The 18,880-nt window shown below is 37.8% G+C and overlaps 1 protein-coding gene across 1 annotated transcript; it reads left to right on the plus strand.

Moving 5' to 3' along the window:
* The first annotated feature begins 6,417 nt into the window (after positions 1-6,417).
* Positions 6,418-17,145, plus strand: LOC145611114 (uncharacterized). Its single transcript, XM_081666353.1, has 9 exons — positions 6,418-6,571; positions 6,716-6,928; positions 7,233-7,321; positions 7,406-7,544; positions 10,657-10,731; positions 14,040-14,161; positions 14,277-14,352; positions 14,637-14,696; positions 16,510-17,145. Exons 2-9 carry the CDS (start codon positions 6,791-6,793, stop codon positions 16,636-16,638), a joined length of 828 nt encoding a protein of 275 aa, XP_081522479.1. The 5' UTR covers positions 6,418-6,571; positions 6,716-6,790; the 3' UTR covers positions 16,639-17,145.
* Positions 17,146-18,880: the final 1,735 nt, after the last annotated feature.

The following is an 18,880-nucleotide window of genomic DNA, read 5'->3' on the forward strand; positions in this document are numbered from 1 at the left end:
TATATAAGTGTCCACCTTGGGGCATGTTCTGGTACAGGCCGTACGCAGACATGAAAGGTAGTGTCCCTAAGACAATTGGCAAGAGGAACCCAATGGCTAGGGAAACGTTCAGTTTTGTTACCCCGCTTGACTCGGTTGACCTTGAAGTACTCAAGCTGGTGCTCGTGGCTTGGATGGATGGGCGGCTTGTCAGGTCTATGGTCCCCGCGTCCGAGCTGAATTGGTTCTGGACGGCACTTGTTCATGCGAAGGTTAAACTCCGCATCTTGGGTTTTGATGCGGTAGAATCGGTGCTTCCAGTCCCTCCATTTGCTGACACGGTCGACCACGACCATGTAATCCCTAGTCGCACTCAAGACGAGCCAACCATCCACATCCTTCTCCAGCCGAGTAAGTGAGTGCATCTCACAGAAGACCGCAAAGTCTGGCGTGAAACCCTTGCAGATGCACGTCACTAGGTACCCAAAAATATTTAACTAACTGTTTGGCGTCAGTTGGAAAAGGCCGATGTCGTATTCGTCCAGAACTGTCCGGACGAATGGATGAAGAGGGAAGCGGAGGCCTACATCCAAGGCGGCCCTGTAAACGCAAAACGCCCGTTTGCGCGGCTTCTCCTCATCCCAGGTAGCCACAGCAATGGCTTTCCTGGGCACTTGTATCTCGAATCCCTCCCCCAAATGGAGGGACTCCTTGTACTGCTCGAAATCCTTTTTTAAGAACTTCAAGGTCATCTCTCCAACTGTACAGGCGTACGGGTCCCTGAAGTTATCAATATTGGCGACAGTTTCTTCGGCCGCCGCCTCACCTTCGGCCGTCTCACCCACGGCCTCTTTCTCAACTTCTTCTTCTTCCACTTGGTGAGAAGGGGCACTCCCAAATTCCGAAGACAACACTCTGTCCAAATCTGCTGCTTCGGCCCCTCGAGCTAAGAACGCCCATGGAAGAAGGAACGTCCTCCTCAACCATCGGACGCTTGCCCTTATCTTTGGCAGCGTCCGCCTCGTTTCCCGAAGTAAGGGCGTTGCGAATAGGCAGATCGGACGGTCCCCTGATTGAGATTCCCGTCAAAGGTCTGTCCGCCCCGCCCAGTTGAAGCAGAGGTTGAGAGGAAGAAGGGACGGACGAACCAGCAGCGTCCGCCCCAAGATCGGTAGGATGGTCTTTGCAGGCTACAGTTCGGCCCCATCCATGACTGAACTGGCGAAGTGAGGGAACCTAAGTTCCGGAGCAAGAATGGACGAGGCGCCTTCAGCTTGTAGGCGTTCCTCGAAAGAAGAAGTGACCTCCACGGCCAAGTGATGAGAGCCAGTGGAGGCGGTCGTTGTTTGGGTGGTGGAGGTAGTCTCCACCTCCATAGTGCTTGGGTTGCTAGGGTCATAAGGGACCCTAGGGTGAACCAGACTGCCGTCTGGGTTTCTAGCCGCATGACGCTCACGCGTACGCATTGTCCTTGTCATTGCCTGTTGGGACAGAGAAGAATAAGTGGGGGTGAGTATGTACACATCAGACATAGACTCACTCCAAGGAGGAGACAACTCTTCTCCGTCCACTCTAGACTCCTCAGTCCCAGGCGAACGGCCGGCCTCATGAGGAGAGTCGGACGAAGCCGAGTATGGATCCAGAATTGAAGTAAAGAAAAATACAACAAGTAAAAGTAAAAGAGAAAGATGTAGACGGCCTACCTTTGTACGTTCTAAAACTTTGAAGGTGGTGGTGAAGTTCTTGAAGATTGACCGGAAAACTCAAAAAATGCCCGGAAAACTCAAACTCACGGCGGCGCTCTTGAAGATTAAGGGAAAAATTACTTTCTCTCACTAGAATGCTCTGACTTCTCTCTAGAATTCACAATTGGGTAAAGTGTGAAAATGAGAATTCACTTCCCATATTTATAGAATGAACTCATGGGGGCAAAATGGTAAAATCATTTTTCCCGCCTAAACATTCAAACGGTAATTTCTTGAGAAATTACTCGAAGAAAGGGACAGAACGACGTTAGGGTTCTGTTAACTTGTGAAAAAATCAAACGGACAATTGACGGCACGTCAAAGTGAGTTGAAATGAGTTAAGTGACAAATTCAAGAGTTTTACACCTTCAACACTTAGTCTCCAAAACTTGAGAATATCTAAGAGGAAAATGCGTCCGCCCAGTTCTGGGACGTTTAGTCCAAAAGGAAAAATTCAGACGTACGCAGCATGATTAAAGAGCCAGAGAGTACGTCTGAAATCATGGAAGCCCAATCTATCTCAAAAAATATGTGGCCGCTCTGGGTAGTTAGGAGATAAGCTCCTCCCGGAGTATCAGAACGTCCAGACCCACTGTTGTGGCCGCTCTGGGTAGTTAGGAGATAAGCTCCTCCCAGAGCATCAGAACGTCCAGCTCCACTGATGTGGACGCTCTGGGTAGTTAGGAGATAAGCTCCTCCCAGAGTACGAGGACGTTCAGTCCAAAGTATGTGGGCGTCCAAGAGAACTCAGGGGTTAAGCCTCTCTCAGAGTACGAGAACGTCCAGTACAAAGTATGGACGTCCAAATAAGCAAGAAGACAAGATCACTCCAGACTACGAGGACGTCCAGAACAAAATGTATGGATGTCCTGGTAGCAAAAAGAGCCTTGAATCAAAAGTATATGGACGTCCAGGGCAAATGGGAGGTAAACTCAACCCAGAGTACCAGGACGTCCAGAATGCAAGATCAGAGGAGGCGGCCAGTAAGTGTACGAGCCACCCCCTCTGAGGGGCAAATGTTTAGGGTAAAAATACCCCAGGTACGTGGCCCAATCTCATAGTGACACGTGGCCCAGTAAGAAGGCGACACGTGGCCCTATGAGAGTGTGACACGTGTCCACCTGTCAGGGTGACACATGTCAGCCATCTTTAAATACCCAAATACAACATCAGAAAGAGAAAAAGGCCCTGATGACCTTAGGCCCAAATCCCAAGAAACCTTTGAAAGCCGTAAAACGGCGCCCCCCATGACACGTGGCGACCTCTAATTGCGCAGCCAATCATGTCACGAAATTCTAGGGCATAAACCCTAGAGGGGCACATGTTCCCACCCCTATAAATACCCCAATCATTTATGATGGGAGGGGTGGATTTTGGACATAACATAAATATAGAGCACTAAAAGCTCCAACTTCTCTCTACTTTCTCTCTCTAGCCTTTTCCGGTTTCCGATCACTAACTTGATCGTCGGAGGCGAATATTCCGATCACCGGAATATTCGTTGTTTTGCAGGTGTCCAAGTCTCATTGTCGGCAGAACGTGACCAGTATCCGAGGGAATCACAAAAAACCCCGAAACAAGGTACGTTCGCGTACTTAACATAGTTATGTTGATGTAATAGCATGTTAAATGCGTTTGATTAATTAAAAATAGTATCATGCTAGGTTTGGAATGGAAGTTTGTGATTTGGATGTTATTAGTAATTGAATTGAGAAGCATGATTTACTTGTGATGAATTATTGAATGGAAATTTATAGTTTTGAATATTATTTATGAACCACATGTTTATTTATGGCATGATAGAGAGCATGTTTAATTAAACTAACTGTTTAATTATGTTTGGAATATTGAAAAGGAATTTTATTATGGTTCATATAATTTTTATTAATGCTTTAAGCATGAGAAGGAGCTATATAAGTGTCTATGTACACAAGGAAAAAATAGTATGTTGGTGCCTTTGTGCACTTAAGGTGTTTTTAACACCGAGGGAAAGGATTTTTGGCGCTTTATGCGTTTAAGGTGTCTTTGACACTGAGGTAGAATTAAAAAGGGTTCAACATTAAATATTATGTGATCACTAAATATTCAAGAACTAAATTGGTATGTTGATTGATTGAATTATTATTGATGATTGATTTGTTATGCTTTGAGAGTCATCACCAAGTTTAATAATATGTAAATAACGTAAAGTGAAAGAGATTACGCACCAAAACTCTTGGAACGTATATACCTTGAGTATGAACATGTGGGGGGAGTTATGTGACTTTATATTTGATCATAACTTCTAACGGAGTACAGGACGCTGTGTATTCCTTTTTATTATTATTATGCGCTGGAATTCCGCCACCTATGTGTGGCACAGGTTTGTCGCTGGCACGGTTAGCTCCCGTGTCAGTTAACCTCAATTTATTGTGGGAGGTGTATATAGTTGGAAAGCCGTTCGATGCGTAATCAACGCTAAATGAATTATTTAGTGTCCAGTTAAAGTGTCTTGTTGAATGTTGTGTGTGCTTATAAACAGGTGCAATGAGGTAAGTGCGTGTGATGATAGGGGATTGCATGTTAGTGTGTTTAATTACGCTTATGTACTCAGCTTTGCTGATTGTGTGTGTTGTTTGTGTCTGGCTATGTCTTTATCTTGGCCCTACGATAATCCATTTTAATGGAGAGTAGTGGGGCAAGTAGAGATACACTTTTCAAGTATTGAGGCATGTTCATGACGGGGCATGATTGAAGAGAGAATCATGCTAGCCTCCATTAGGATATGATGTGTTTTATACATTGAATATTTTATGATGTTTATTTTGTTGACTAACACAAAGGTTTGGTTGATTCGGTTTTGAATAAGGGCCTTAAATGGTTTCAAGTTGTAATGGATTTTTATTTGACTTTGGATTTGTTGATTTTCAACTTTTCTTTCGTTGGTTTGGCTTTTAAATTGTGTTATTTAAATAGTTTTGGTTTTTAATTCTTCCGCTGTGTATCTTTGATAGTAGCCTTAGCCGTTTTCACGGTAGCGGTAATGTCTTAGATATTCCTAAATGTATTTTCAAAGAGAAAAGGGTGTATTTTAAAGGAAAGGAATTTCTAGGGTGTTACAATTGGGCCGTATGTAAATAATGAACCGGGCCCAGTTTAGTATTTTGGCCATAACTTCATCAATATTCATCGGAATTGGGCTTATAATATATCGTTGGAAAGGTCTTTTCGACCCCCATCCAATTACACTATTATTGGACCCTTATCATGGAGCAAACTAAACTGGATTGGCTATTTTTAATAAAATAGAGCTGTTTTCAAAAACAGAGAGAAGAGAATTTTTTATAAAAACTAAACCGCAACACTTGACTTTCCACACTTTCACCACATTCGATTATGGTTCGACGTGAAAGACATTCATCACTGGGTTTGGTTTTGGGGAGACACAATTGGGTGTCTACAGTGGTATTTCCTCTTCAACACCAAACACAATTTGCACCATTTCCCTGCCCTTCTTTAGTGTTGTTAACCCTTCGCCATCAACATCGTTTTCACCATGTACTGACTCATAATCTGACCCCTGATTTTCTCCATCATCTCCTTCTCCCATTTCATCCTCCTCCTCCTCCTCATACACTTCTGTAAATCCATCCTTACTCTCTAACCCCTCATCATACGCATATACATCATCCTCACTATCTTCTCCAAATGGCTCAACACCAACCTACAACACATATACATCCACATCTCATTCCAATGGATCATTATAGAACCAAACAACACCATAACAACACAATATAACCAACAAAAACATCATATCATGCATTCTGCCCAAATTCGAAATCACACAACCCCTAAAGCCAAAATTTGAGAACAAATGCCATCACTAACTACATAAAAAATTAAAAAATCAACATTAATGTACATCTACTCCATCAATTGAAACTATATTAGCCTAGCATCAATTACAAACAACAACAACGATTAAAATTGAAAAACAAACTAAACCCAACTCCAAATTCATTACCCACATAACAATATACACAATATTTACTCAATTAAAGAATACCCCAACCAATAACCCAACATGATTACTCGATTTCAAATACTCAATACAAACCCTAACCTCCTCTTACCCAAGCTTTAATTTTTAAATTTCACAATTGCTTTCATTCATTACCCCATTATCGCAAAGAAACAAACAACAACGCAATAAAATACATAACTTACCATCTCAGAGTTGAATCTCAGCTCCTTTGCGCAACCATGCCCATCTTTTCCATCTTCACGAATTGCTTCCTCCAGATCGACACCCAATCATCTGCTAGCCGATTTCTCATTCTACTAATCCACTGCTGCACTTAGGAGTTCACAATTGACAAAAAAAATTTGGTTTGCTGAGCTACATTCTTCGTCGCCATTGATGAAGACCTTCCATTTTTTTTTGTAAAAATTACTGACATGCATAGTCAATTTTACTTTAAAGTGAGAAAATGTTTTCCCGCTTCTATTTTTCACTCCCCGTTACACTTCAATGGCCCCGTTATACTAATGGCCCACTCGCATGTTATAAAGTCACAACTAATTGCAAAATTGCCATCCTAAATGCCCCTTATTCCATATGTGCTATGCGCCAAGACTTAACCAGCATGGTATACCCTTGTGTACTATCAAACTTTCACATCATTCTTGTCCAAAAAAGAAAGAAAAAAAAAAAAAAAATCTACATCATTTCGCTCAATTCGTAGATTCGCACTTAATAAATCTCACAAGTTCGAAATATTCCCCTAAAAAAATTAAAAAAAAACCCCAGTTGATTCATTACGCAGTAAAATTTCTTCTTCAACAATATTCAGATCTGCTTCAAGGTTAACTACCCTCTTCTTGTTTTAGTCTGATTTTCAATTGTTCAATACAAATGAATTAATGGGCATTATTCAATTGCATTTTAATGGCAGTTATTTTGAAAATGTGTTATTGACTTTATTGTTTTGCTCTTCTAATTTTTCCAGGAAGCTCAGTTTAATGGCAGAAATCTAAAGTGGTATTTTTTTTGGTCGATTTGAGGGAGTTTCATCATTTTGTTAATGGCAGTTTCAAAGCAGACTGTTATGGCTATCAAGTCTTACCAAAATCAGGCTGAAAATCTGGTCAAGAATCATTTGTTGTCTGATCCTATAATTCCTTACACTTCAATTATTGCAGGCATTTTGGCCTGCAAAGTGGTATGTTCAGATTTTACTTCTCCCTTCCGTTTTCAGGGTATAATATGCTCGGCTTTATATTAAGATATGAATATATATACTGAAATGGTATTAGTTTAGGAATATATGACAAAATAACAGGTTGATCCGGATTATTAATATTAAGTAAATGATTAATGCTTTTACTTGCTTATTTCATATTCAAGTTTGTTGGGTAGGTTGTAATCTTGCAATGCAGCAGAATTTGAAGTAATTTTTTGAAATTTCTATTTATGCTGAATGTTTGAATTTGATCATGGTTTGTGTTGATACTTTGTGTTTGTAGATCTATAATCTTACCCAGTTGTTTAGTGCCCTGTACTTCAAGAGTTATGCTGGCCTTAACAAAGTACAAAGGATCGAATGGAACAATCGGTTGGTCCTCAACTCCTCACTGAACCCTTTGTTTTCTGAATTTTTTGTTGCAACCTGTCTTATTTTATATTGAATAATTTGCAGTGGTATCTCGACGGTTCATGCCCTTTTCATTGCAGCAATGTCGTTATATTTTGTTTACTGGTCAGACCTATATGCTGACTACCAGACCAATGGTTATGTTACATTCCGTAGCTCAACACTCTCAACTTTTACCCTAGGAGTAAGTGTTTATGTTTTACCCACGGTTTCCTTATTATGCTCTTTCTAAATTTCTACCCAACACAAACATTACTTGTTAGTTGCCCTGAATGTAAGTTTTTGCTTAGGTTGTTATTGGAAGAATTTCTATTGGTATTTTTAATGTAAAGCTGTTGTCATTTGTTCTGTGCTGCAAATACTATACTTCTTTTATTTGGTCCTAGAATTTATTTGCCAGAAAAGAAGCCTCAGAGATCATATGATGATATACAATTAGTGCTGATAAGATATTCATTTTGACATGGTCCAGGGATTGAGAAAGCTGTGTGTTGTTGGTGCTGACATTTGAATTTTGATGTTTAGAGAGATAGGGTCTTATTTTTGGACATTTAGCGACTTGGTGTAGTATTAACTTATGTCTAGGGCGTTGGGCTGAGGAGCTTCGGAGGTTGCTCACTGTTTTCATCCAACCTTTCTTTATATGCCATGCAGATTGTAGAATTGTACTGAGTACAAAAATTCAATTGCTTGTTTACTTTCTGATTTATATGGCTGCTCAACTATTTGTATATCTAGTGGGAATGGAGAAAAATGCGGAAGCTGAAATTGTCTATCCTGAGATTTGTTTATGTCACTGTTTTCCAAACTCTATATTATTCTCTCCACTGTCCTTGTATTCTTTATATTTTGGTTTCCCATTTTTACATGTCCAAACTGAATTTTTGAAGACTTGTTTGTGCTTGATACTTGATGGGAAATATTATGTCTGTATAAAATCTTAACTACTTCTCCTTCAATCCCTAAATAATAGTCCATGTGTAGAGCTATCAGATTCTAACCCGAATTGTTAAACCTAAATGTTTTGAACTAATTTGTTAAACATGTGTTATTTGAAATCGAAAACTGATTCGACCCAATTTTCCCAACCCGAAACTAAACTGAACCAAATTTATGCCAACCGTTACTGACCGACCCATTATCATGCCCAACCGTTTTAACCCGAAACTGAAAACAACTTGAATCGATTATGTATGAACTTGATAGTAACCCAACCCTTATTAAATCAAAAATCGTTTAAACCCGGCAAAAATCTAATAGACCTAAACAGCTCCAACCCGTAACTCGTTGTGACCAAACCGTTAGCTCGTAACTTGTGGATCGTCGTAACCTGTTGAGGCCGAACCGTTTTTAACCCGTAGCCCGTTAAGACCGTACCGTTTACAACCTGTAGCCTTTTATGATCGAGCCATTTACAACCCGTAACCCGAGCCATTTACAACCCGTAACCCGAGCCATTTCAACCCACTACTCAATAAGCCCAACTTATTTAATACTTTACTTGATTATAATCTTACCACTCCTACCCATTATCTGATTAACCCAACTCGTTAATGATCCGACTCGATTTCAACCCGATATGATTTGAATTGAAACCCACTTTAAATTGGGTAATCTCGTTTTCAAACCGACCTCGTTCAATTCAAACCGATTATGACTAGAACCAATAATAACCCGACCTTATTTTACCCTTTTTATATAGAACTGAAACCCGTTTTCAAATCAATCTAGTTTAACCTAAACTGATTATGACCTGTACCGATTACAACTCGACCCGATTAGGACTTGAACGTTTTTGAACCGAAACCTGCTTTAAACTGGCTAAACCCGTTTTCAAAAACACTCGGTTCAACCCAAACTGATTATGACGTTAACCAATTACAACCTGACCCGATTAGGACCTGATCCTAATCGAAACCTCAATATTTAAAAAAAAAACCAAATCGAACTGACCGATAATTTTTAAAATTGACTCAAACTAACTCGCTAATTATTTCAACCCGTTATAAACTGACTCGTTATAACCCTAAATTGATAAACCTAACCCAAAACCGAACCGTTTACCCGAATTAATTATTTGTTGAAGATATTTTATTCATTCGTGGATTCTTTATTTTGGGTTTAATACCCTTGAAATGAAAGTTATGGACTTTTGTTTTTATGGAACCTTTTCTTTTGAATTGTCATTAGCCATACTAATCATTTCAAGAAGTGCCAAAAAATAAAAATAAGAATGACATGCATACAACAAGCATGTGATTTTTATTTTATTTTTTTCCTTTGTCAAGCCCAAGTTTATTTATATATTAATTTGTATAATCTCCTTTATTTTTTGGCTACCCCTGTAAATGTTTCAAAATTTGGGAGTTCAAGTTTCATCACCAATGTGGAGCTTTGTATGGGCCCTCTGTTTTCAATTACTTCTTCCTTATCTGAGTTTTGCACGATCCTCTAAATTTAAGAACTGGGTTGGTGGTTTGTTTGCGTAATTTTTTATTTTGGGGGTTCAATGTTGTTTCCTTATGCATCTATGCTTCTAGAGTTCTTTCTTGGTGTGGGATTTGGTTTGATGGGATGGCAAGGATTTACTTACATGTTGCCTTTACCATGTACAACTTCCAAATCAACACTTTATTGGGCTGATAATAATCAAAGTTGTAACTGCCAGACCACGGGGGTACCCTTATGTCTTTGAAGTTAGAGTGCTTACCAGTTTGTATCCTGCATAAAAATGTTAAAGATGCTAAAAAATTGTAACAGAATTTTGAATTACAACTGAAAATCAAAGGGCATAGTGTGTTAGGCTGAATGGAACATGGCATGGCATGCAATCTATCCAACTCACCCAACCATGGGGTGCTCTTAAATTTCTCAATTTCTGAACTGTTATCCATCCTATCCATGGCAGATTGGCAGGTACTGTTGGTGTTTGTTTATAAAGTCTTGTTTACCATCTTGTTGTTTGTAGTTGAAGTTACTTTATTTTCTTTGTTCCATGCTTCCTCTGATATATTTGTTCCGTTTTTTTCCAGACAATTTTTCATGACAGTTCATGTTAGCTGACCCTAGTTTATTTTGGGACTATGGCTTTGTTGTTGCTGTTGCTGTTGCTGTCTTAAAATTAAGAAGTTGAAAAAGAATGCAGTCTAGAATCTGTATTAACATGGGTTATAATACTTCGTATGCTGTAGGATTCTTAGCTTGTTGTCAGCATGATTATGGAAATTAGTTTAATTTACTCGTCTTCTAGTAATATATAATGTAATTTGTGGTAACTCAGATATGAAATTTGACAGGTATCTGTGGGGTACTTTATTGCAGACCTTGCAATGATCATGTGGCTCTATCCTTCTTTGGGTGGAATAGAGTATGTAAGTCTCTCTCTCTCTCTCTCTCTCTCTCTCTCTCTCTCCCTCCCTCCCTCCCTCCCTCCCTCCCCCGCCCTCCCTCCCTCCCTCCCTCTCTCTCTCTCTCTCTCTCTCTCTCTCTCTCTCTCTCTCTCTCTCTCTTATCCATGCATTTTTTGTTAATTTCCAACTGTCAAGATTACTAATTACAAGGCTATAAGCCTATAACAATTAACAAATCCCCGAAACCTGGAAACGTGTTTTGTAGCCAAGTATATTTTCATAGGCACATCTTACCTCTTCATGAAAGGTTGGTTTTTTTGTTTTGTTTTTTGTTTTGTTTTGTTTTGTTTTGTTTTTTTTTTTTCCTATCATGGACTGGTCATGGCATTAATTAAGAGTGATGATTAATGGTCAATTACTCACTTTGTTATAAACTTATGGTTAATTATGTTTAAATAACTAACACAGAACTGTCTTTTAACCATTTACTCAATATATCTTTTTGCTTTTGAAATTCCTCATATTACACATTGTCCTCCCTCTAACTATTGTATAAAAAGTTTAAGGAACGCTTAAGCGAGAGGGGTTCTGTTGCGCCTAGTTGTGCCTCTTTAAAGTGATGGGCCTCATGTGCACCTCGAGTGCTCTTTTGATGCACCCCATGCACCTAACCACAAATGCCTCCTCAGACCAAGTTACGCGCTTACCCCTAGTGCCTTGCGCATCAGCGCATAGGCGTGCTGTTTCTAACACCGCTCTATACCCAAATAACTTTTGTGTGCAATATTAGGAAGGTGAGTAAAAAAAGAAGAAAGCGGGTTTGGTCGATTTGATGTGAATTGAAAAAAGAAGATAGTGGAGATTGTTTGAAAAAAGTGAATAAAAATGGTTTGTTTTTGTTCAATTTGAGCTGAAAATAAATAATAAAAAAGAAAGTGGAGAAATGATACTTTTATTTAGAGAATTTTGTTCGTGATTTAATTTTTGATTCAGGAATTGAGAGAGTTTATAAAACTTTAGATCCTTGAATACACGTTATTTATTTGCATTATGCTTTCAGTACACTTAGAAATTTCAGATGTCTCTACCAACTTGAGGTGATTGTCATGAGATTTCTCTCCACTGTAGTATCTACCTGCTAGCTTAAAATTTTAGATGATAATATTGCAGAATTTCCGGTGCTTACCACAGCCTTTTTGACTACATATCTATGGAAACTGGTTATTTGAGCCTAAGCCTTGGTTGGAGTTAGAATCTATATCTTTTTTTTTTATTTTTTTTGACGGGAGGTTGGAGTTAGAATCTATATCTTAGGAGGTTGGCTTTCAAGCATGTGCCAATTCTTTGACTGCTTACATCTATTTGCTTGCCTTTAAGAGCTTTGGTTTCTCCTGGGATGATGTTGCCAATATTTTTCCAATCTAAGGTGGCCTGGATTGTGGATTCGTCTACATGGGACATATATATTACTGGTGTTTGCTCTCAATATAAGCTTAATTATGTAATTTGCTAATGGAAAACCAGTGTATCACCTCCTAATCTGTTCATAGTCATAAAGGAGAAAAAATCATGCTAAAGTCTCATATGAGAGGCTGGGAGTACTATCTTCTTAAGCTTATTAAAAATATTAAAACATTGTTGCAAATGAGTATTCACACTAAAATCTATGGCCTACTATATTGCTCAGTGGAGTTACACCCTAAAATTCGAGTTCGTGATACAGTCTACTAGATTTGGCCAAAAAAGAGAACTTTCTTGCTCATTTTCCACTCACTCAAAACATAATTTCTACACGATTTAAAGTGGCTTATACGACCTTGTACACTTGGTTTACTCTATCAATAAGCTTAGAAGATAGAATTATTTATTTGCAACTTCTAATGTTAAGAGATGACCTTTTATTGATGCTTATCGTATTTCCTGCTTGTTTTAAAGAACTCTGATTAAATTTATGATCGGACTCTTCATTTCACCTCACGTACCGATGTAGGACACTCGTCACTCGAACATGGGTATGATATCTGGACACTTCACTTTTAGTTCTAAATCATGGATTTTTTTTCACAAAATAGCCGAGTCAGACGCTTGGACACGTACCCATGTTGGAAATGGGTACCCCAGTCCATGTAACATAGAATTTATCCTTTCCTCCAATTGAAGGTATTTCGTTGTTTACGTCTAAAGGCCAAAATGGATTTGATGACAAATTCCTCTATTCCTTTTGTGCCGTGGAAATATGTTCAGTGATAAAGAAATAAGGGCTAGATTAGTTTTATGCTTTGTTAAGTCAATTTTAACTCTCGAGATTAAATCACTACAACTTTTTTGGATCTTTGTTCCTCATGTTATGATCCGTTGTTTTAGAATTTGTTGTAAATGAGGTTCACTTTTCTGAGTTAGGCAGTCCTCTTCTTTGACTTTTTGGCTTGCTTGCTTCTCTATAAGCATGTAGAAATGCACATGGTCTATGTATATGTACAAGAACTAGATTCTTGCTGACTGAATTCAATCAAGAGTTTTTGTTTTTCTGTCTATCCTTCTCTTAACTTTTCTATGTCCTCTCCCTCTGTCTCTCTGTCATATCAGTACCACTTTTCTATGTCCTTTTCTACGGGGAGCAAGAGACTATCTCCACGGAATATCCCTGCCTGTTATTTGCTTGAGCTCACTGCTTGTTTTCGTAGTTTTCAAATCTTTGAGCCCTATGATCTCCTTTTCTTTGCGGGAGTATTTTTATTGATATATAGTTTCTTTATAGCAAAACAGTGGTAAATCAAATCCCTACCTTATAAAAAGTAGTAAACTACTCTTATGAATAGTGTAATGCCAATTATACTTTTTAAAATGTGTATTTACATACATACCCTCATTAATATGTACAAGCTATTTCTAATGAATAGTGTTTAGACAACTATACCCTCTAAAATATTTATTTACTTTTATGTTTTCATTAACGTTAGTTATCTTGAACATTTATACCTCTTACATATTGTTGATTATATATTTTCTCTTATTGTTAATTTAACTAAATTTGTGATTAGTCAAACCAAAAAAACCTTCTAGATATGACTAGCTTTGACGCACGCGATGCGCGCGTTAGCTGCCCTAGTTCAGATAAAAGATAAAAAGAAAGATAAAATAAAGGTAAAGTGGAAGGCTCATTGGTCTATCATGTATTGTGTATTAAATCCTCTAGGGTAAAGTCTAAACAACTTTGACAATCCAAGTCAGTGTAGGCAAGGGTACCACATTGAACCTCCTGCACCCCACAATATTACTTGGTTCATTTTATTGCCATTCTTCCCTCACATGCTGACCACTTTGCCCAGGTTATACATCATTCTCTCTCAGGAATTGCTGTTGCTTATGCTATGTTTTCTGGGGAAGGGCAACTTTACACCTTCATGGTCCTTATTTCTGAAGTGACAACACCTGAAATTAATATGCGATGGTAAGCTCTTTACAAAGCTGTTTTATTTTTTATTTTATTTTATTTTTATTTATTTATTTATTTATTTATTTTAGATACTGCTCAGTGCTCACTGTTTTTTTGTTTTACTATGAAGGTTTCTTGATACAGCTGGATTGAAAAGATCTCATGCATATCTGATTAATGGAATTGTGATTTTTTTTGCGTGGTTGGTGAGTAAATGGCTCTTTGAGGGATATTATCTTTTCGTTTTTTATCTTGCTTCTGGCTTTTTAATTTAAAGCATTGAGACAATGAACAAATGCTTGAAACTGAAGCTGTATACATTTGTGTTAAGAGTGAGAATGTGTAAGTTGTTTTGAGTGAAGTAATTTAAATTCATGTTCTAACCACAGAAATTGTCTGGCTATAAATCAAAGTTAGGAGTGTGGCTAATACTTATGAATGTGTTGCTTAATATTTTGTAACCTGACATGTAGTGTGATGTGCAATGCAGGTTGCAAGAATTCTGCTGTTTGTTTACATGTTCTATCATGTTTACCTTCACTATGAACAGGTAACTGCCTTAGATTCTTCCTGCTGTATCTGTGGTGATTTCCTTGTATAATTAATGTTTGTGACCTGTCCTCTGTACTGCAGGAATTTCTTGTAGAGTACTTTTATTCATTAGCATGTGTATTGTGCATGTAGTTGCTTTGTTGAAATTTCTAAATCACCATCATATGTAAAAAACTAAAATTCTGAAAGTGGTTTACATTTGAGTATAGCTTTTGGATTAGTATCCAATGATAACGGTGTGCGAAGATCAAACCCGAGAAATGTAGGTTAAAAGAAAACATCGCATATTAAGTTTCTAATCCTCATTTGGAATTTTTTAGGTAGGACTTTACCTAAAATTCTAGATGTTTCTGCTAAAACACTCGAATGGCCTGACTTTTCATGTTTGGAGTTTGTGCATACAAAGCTGCAGATTTTGGACTTCACTCAACACATTTTAGAGGGGGTTTAATATAAAGATTGTTTAGAATGTAATCAGTTTCAATGCCTTGAAGTGAAACAAAACTAGTGCAATTACTTTTGCAAGGGAAAACTGAGTACAACTGCCATTGTATAAGCTTATTGACTAATTTCACCCACTAAAAATTACTATTTATGTTGCACATGACTCCTACACCAAGAATGTATTTGTATTCCGAGACTGACCAAACTGTTTGGGATTTAGACAAAACAGTGAAGATAAAGCATAACCAAGGAAAACTGTATGCAAAGATTTACAACTATGTTATGACAACTAGATAATTATACTAACATTCTAACCAACTCCTTGTATCTTCTGTGCACTAAAACATGCTTAGCCAATTCTGTTATGGAGTTGTCCTTTACGTAAACTTAAATAACAGCAAGCCCATAAATTGTCATCAAAAGTCTTCCATTCAAGAACCAAATGCCCATCATTGAATGTTTTGATCCAAATCCATTTCTGATTTCGGCATTTGAAATAAGGATGATAGCATCTTAAAGCATAATATCATTATATCAGTCAAAATATGTTCAAGAACTACTATAAATCTCTAGATGGGTTATGTAAAAACTTAAATTTGATAATTAGTTGTGGATTGGCTTGATGCAATCATTAGGATGGAACTGGTCTGTCTTTATCCCATATCGTTTTGGTTAATTCTTCTCCCTTGGGTATGCTTACCTTAATGGAGGGTTTACTATATAAGACACAAAACTGAAATATCAAACCTGGAAATTCCGTAAGCATCTTACTTCTAGTAAGTATTGGTACCTTTCTTGAATGTGGAATTAGATCATAAGATTATTATCCAAACAAGTACTCAGTACAAAGTTGAGATTGTGTAAGCAACTTAGCATAATAAATTAATGCTTAGATTCATCATATTTGCATAATACTACTACAATATTGTGTCAACACTACTGTTTTGTTATATAATAGTTTTTTTTCTTCTTAATATTACTCATAAGAAAAGGGACAAAAAAGACCTTAGTAACGCTGCCTATGTTTTGTCTATTTCACTACTTACCCCTGGTTGTATTTTATTATTTTCATATGCAAATCGTACATTTACAAGTCCTATTTAGTTTTGCGGCAAGAAATATATATGACATCTAGGTTAAAGGTAATGTGTAGTAGCATCCATATTAAAAAGGTAAAGCTATTTCATTACTTCGTAATACAAACCAAAATTGGATGTGTACATTTGTTGAATGGCTTCTATCTAGTTTCTTTAATTGAATTTTTCATCAATCAAATGCCAACATTCAATCTGTTTTCTTGATGATATAGCCACTAACATAACTATATGTGCTGAACTTCTGTTTTTGCTATCAAATTATAACTGTAGGTAATGCAAATGCATGTATTTGGCTTCTTTTTGGTGTTTGTTGTGCCGTCTGTGCTTGCTGCAATGAACTTGATGTGGTTCGGGAAGATACTCAAAGGATTGAAGAAGACGTTAGCAAAGAGACAATGACAGACTCCATAATGGAATTGCATGGTATTTCCTTAGAAACTTGTTTCTTCGGTGTAAAAATGGTGGGATGGAAATGTGGAGAAGGCAAAGGGAACTTTAATTAACTTGGCTTACGATAGGATTTGTTGTAAATAGCTGAACTTTCACACTTAGGTACTATGTATTTGCGGCAAACAATTAAATTATTGTTCAAATTACACCAGAGTTACCGTGTTTATCTAGCTACAATATCACACACTCTTCAGTCTGAGATTTTCTCCATTGTGACGATCTTGGCCACAACCATCTCCACCGTCGCCAAATCAATTTCAATTCGAATTGAAGATGATGTTGTTATGTTTCGGAAACAAATCAATTTCAATTTCAATTTCAAACCAATCGTTCAAGTTGGTGTATGGCAATTTGAGAATTTAGATAACAAAACAAATTTCCGGGCTGTCATTGTGTTTGTTTGCACAAGCAAGCAAAACTTTTTGATCTATTTGGATATGAGTATTTCACATATTCAAATTACAAGTATACTTCTTATTTTATTCATTGGTCTTTAGTTCGATACTACTCTCTCTTTTATTCAATTAATGCGTTGTTTATCTTTCTAGATTAGGATCAAATCGGCAAACTATCAAATGTCATAAAGAGGTTACATAATCTGCCGTCCTATTTGTTTCTGTGTAATATTCTAATTAATTAAAATTATAAGATTGTCTTTCAGAGACCAAAATATCTAACCAAACAAAACAATAATACCTCTATTTAAAACTTTTTAACGATAGAGGTCAAATGTAGTAGTATGCTAGTAATGCTGTTAACATTATATATTTGGAGGTTTTCCCATCTATTGGATCCATATAATTCATCAGTGTATTTCGACTGTTTCTTCTCACGTTTTGGTGAATGGTAGTCCTTCACCCGCTTTTCAGCCTCATTGTGATTTGCTGCAGGGGGATCCTCTTTCGTCGTACCTTTTTGTCTTTTGTATGGAGGTCTTCTTGATCTTGTTGCGGCGGGTGTCTCAGATTCAGGGCATAGGGCAGCTCCTTCCATTTCACATTTGTGTCTTCGAGGATGATTTATTGTTATTTTTTCAGGTTTCGCCACGCGGCTTGTGATAATCTTTTGCATATAGTGTTATGCGAGGTGTCAGGTCAAATGATTATTGCATATAGGTGTCAGGTCAAATGATTATTCTACAGAAATCATTCGTCAAATTCAGTCATAATACTCCTCCTAATTATAGGAATTATCTGGCAAAATGTTTGAGTCTGAAGCGTCAACCGTCTCTTAGTTCTTATTTGGGTCTTCCGATTGATTTGGGCCGCTGTAAAGTTTCAGAATTCGGGTTTTTGATTGATAAGGTATCTGATCGCTTTTCATAGTTTGGTTCCTTCAACCGTTTTGCAGCAGCGAAGTTGGTTATCATTAACTCAGTTTTGGTGGATTCTTATAGTCATGTCTTGTCAGTTTTTAAGGTTCCGGTTTCCATTTGTAGCCACATTGACAATATGTTAGCTCGAATCTGGTGGAGGTACGACTTTTCGATCGGCGTCACTTTTACATCTTCCCAAAGGATTGTGAGGTTTGGGCATTCTTAGTACATCCCTTGTCAATCAGGCCTTGCTTGCTCGGCAACGATGGCATATTTTCCAGCACCCTCGGTTTCTTCTTTCCAAAGTCTTATGTGCGAGATATCCTTCTCTTCGTTCTCTAGGCTCGGCTACGATGTCTCGCTCTTCTTGGGGTTGTCGAGGATTGTTGGAGGGACAATGTGTTTTGAACAAAAGTGTAACTTGGAAGGTGGGTTCATGTTCCCAAGTTTGGATTCTCGACGATGATTGGGTTCCTGGGGGTTTGAGTTTAAAGTCTTCTATGTCTGAGTCGGAGGTGTCGACTCATGTTTCTTCTATTATTATTCCGTGCTCCGGCGCGTGGGACACTTCTACGATTCATCAGCTCTTTGATTGTCCTTCGGCTCAGCACATTCTGGCACTAGAGAGGCCACACCGAGCCATGGATGATTTCACTTATTGAAAATTTACGAAGGATGGTTGCTTTTCATCTAAATCGGCTTACTCTTTGCTGGTTCAAGAATCTGTTGTTTCGATTGTTAGTTCTCCAGCTCATGCGTCGTGGTGGATACGTTTCTGGGGTCTCCCTCTTCTTCCTTGATTTAAAATTGTTTGGTTGGAAGTTGCTTCATGAGTGGCATTTATGCCACTCTTTTACCCTTTTTTAAAAGGATTTT

Source organism: Chenopodium album, chromosome 24 (genome assembly GCF_948465745.1).
Source record: "Chenopodium album chromosome 24, dcCheAlbu1.1, whole genome shotgun sequence".
Classification (NCBI taxonomy): domain Eukaryota; kingdom Viridiplantae; phylum Streptophyta; class Magnoliopsida; order Caryophyllales; family Amaranthaceae; genus Chenopodium; species Chenopodium album.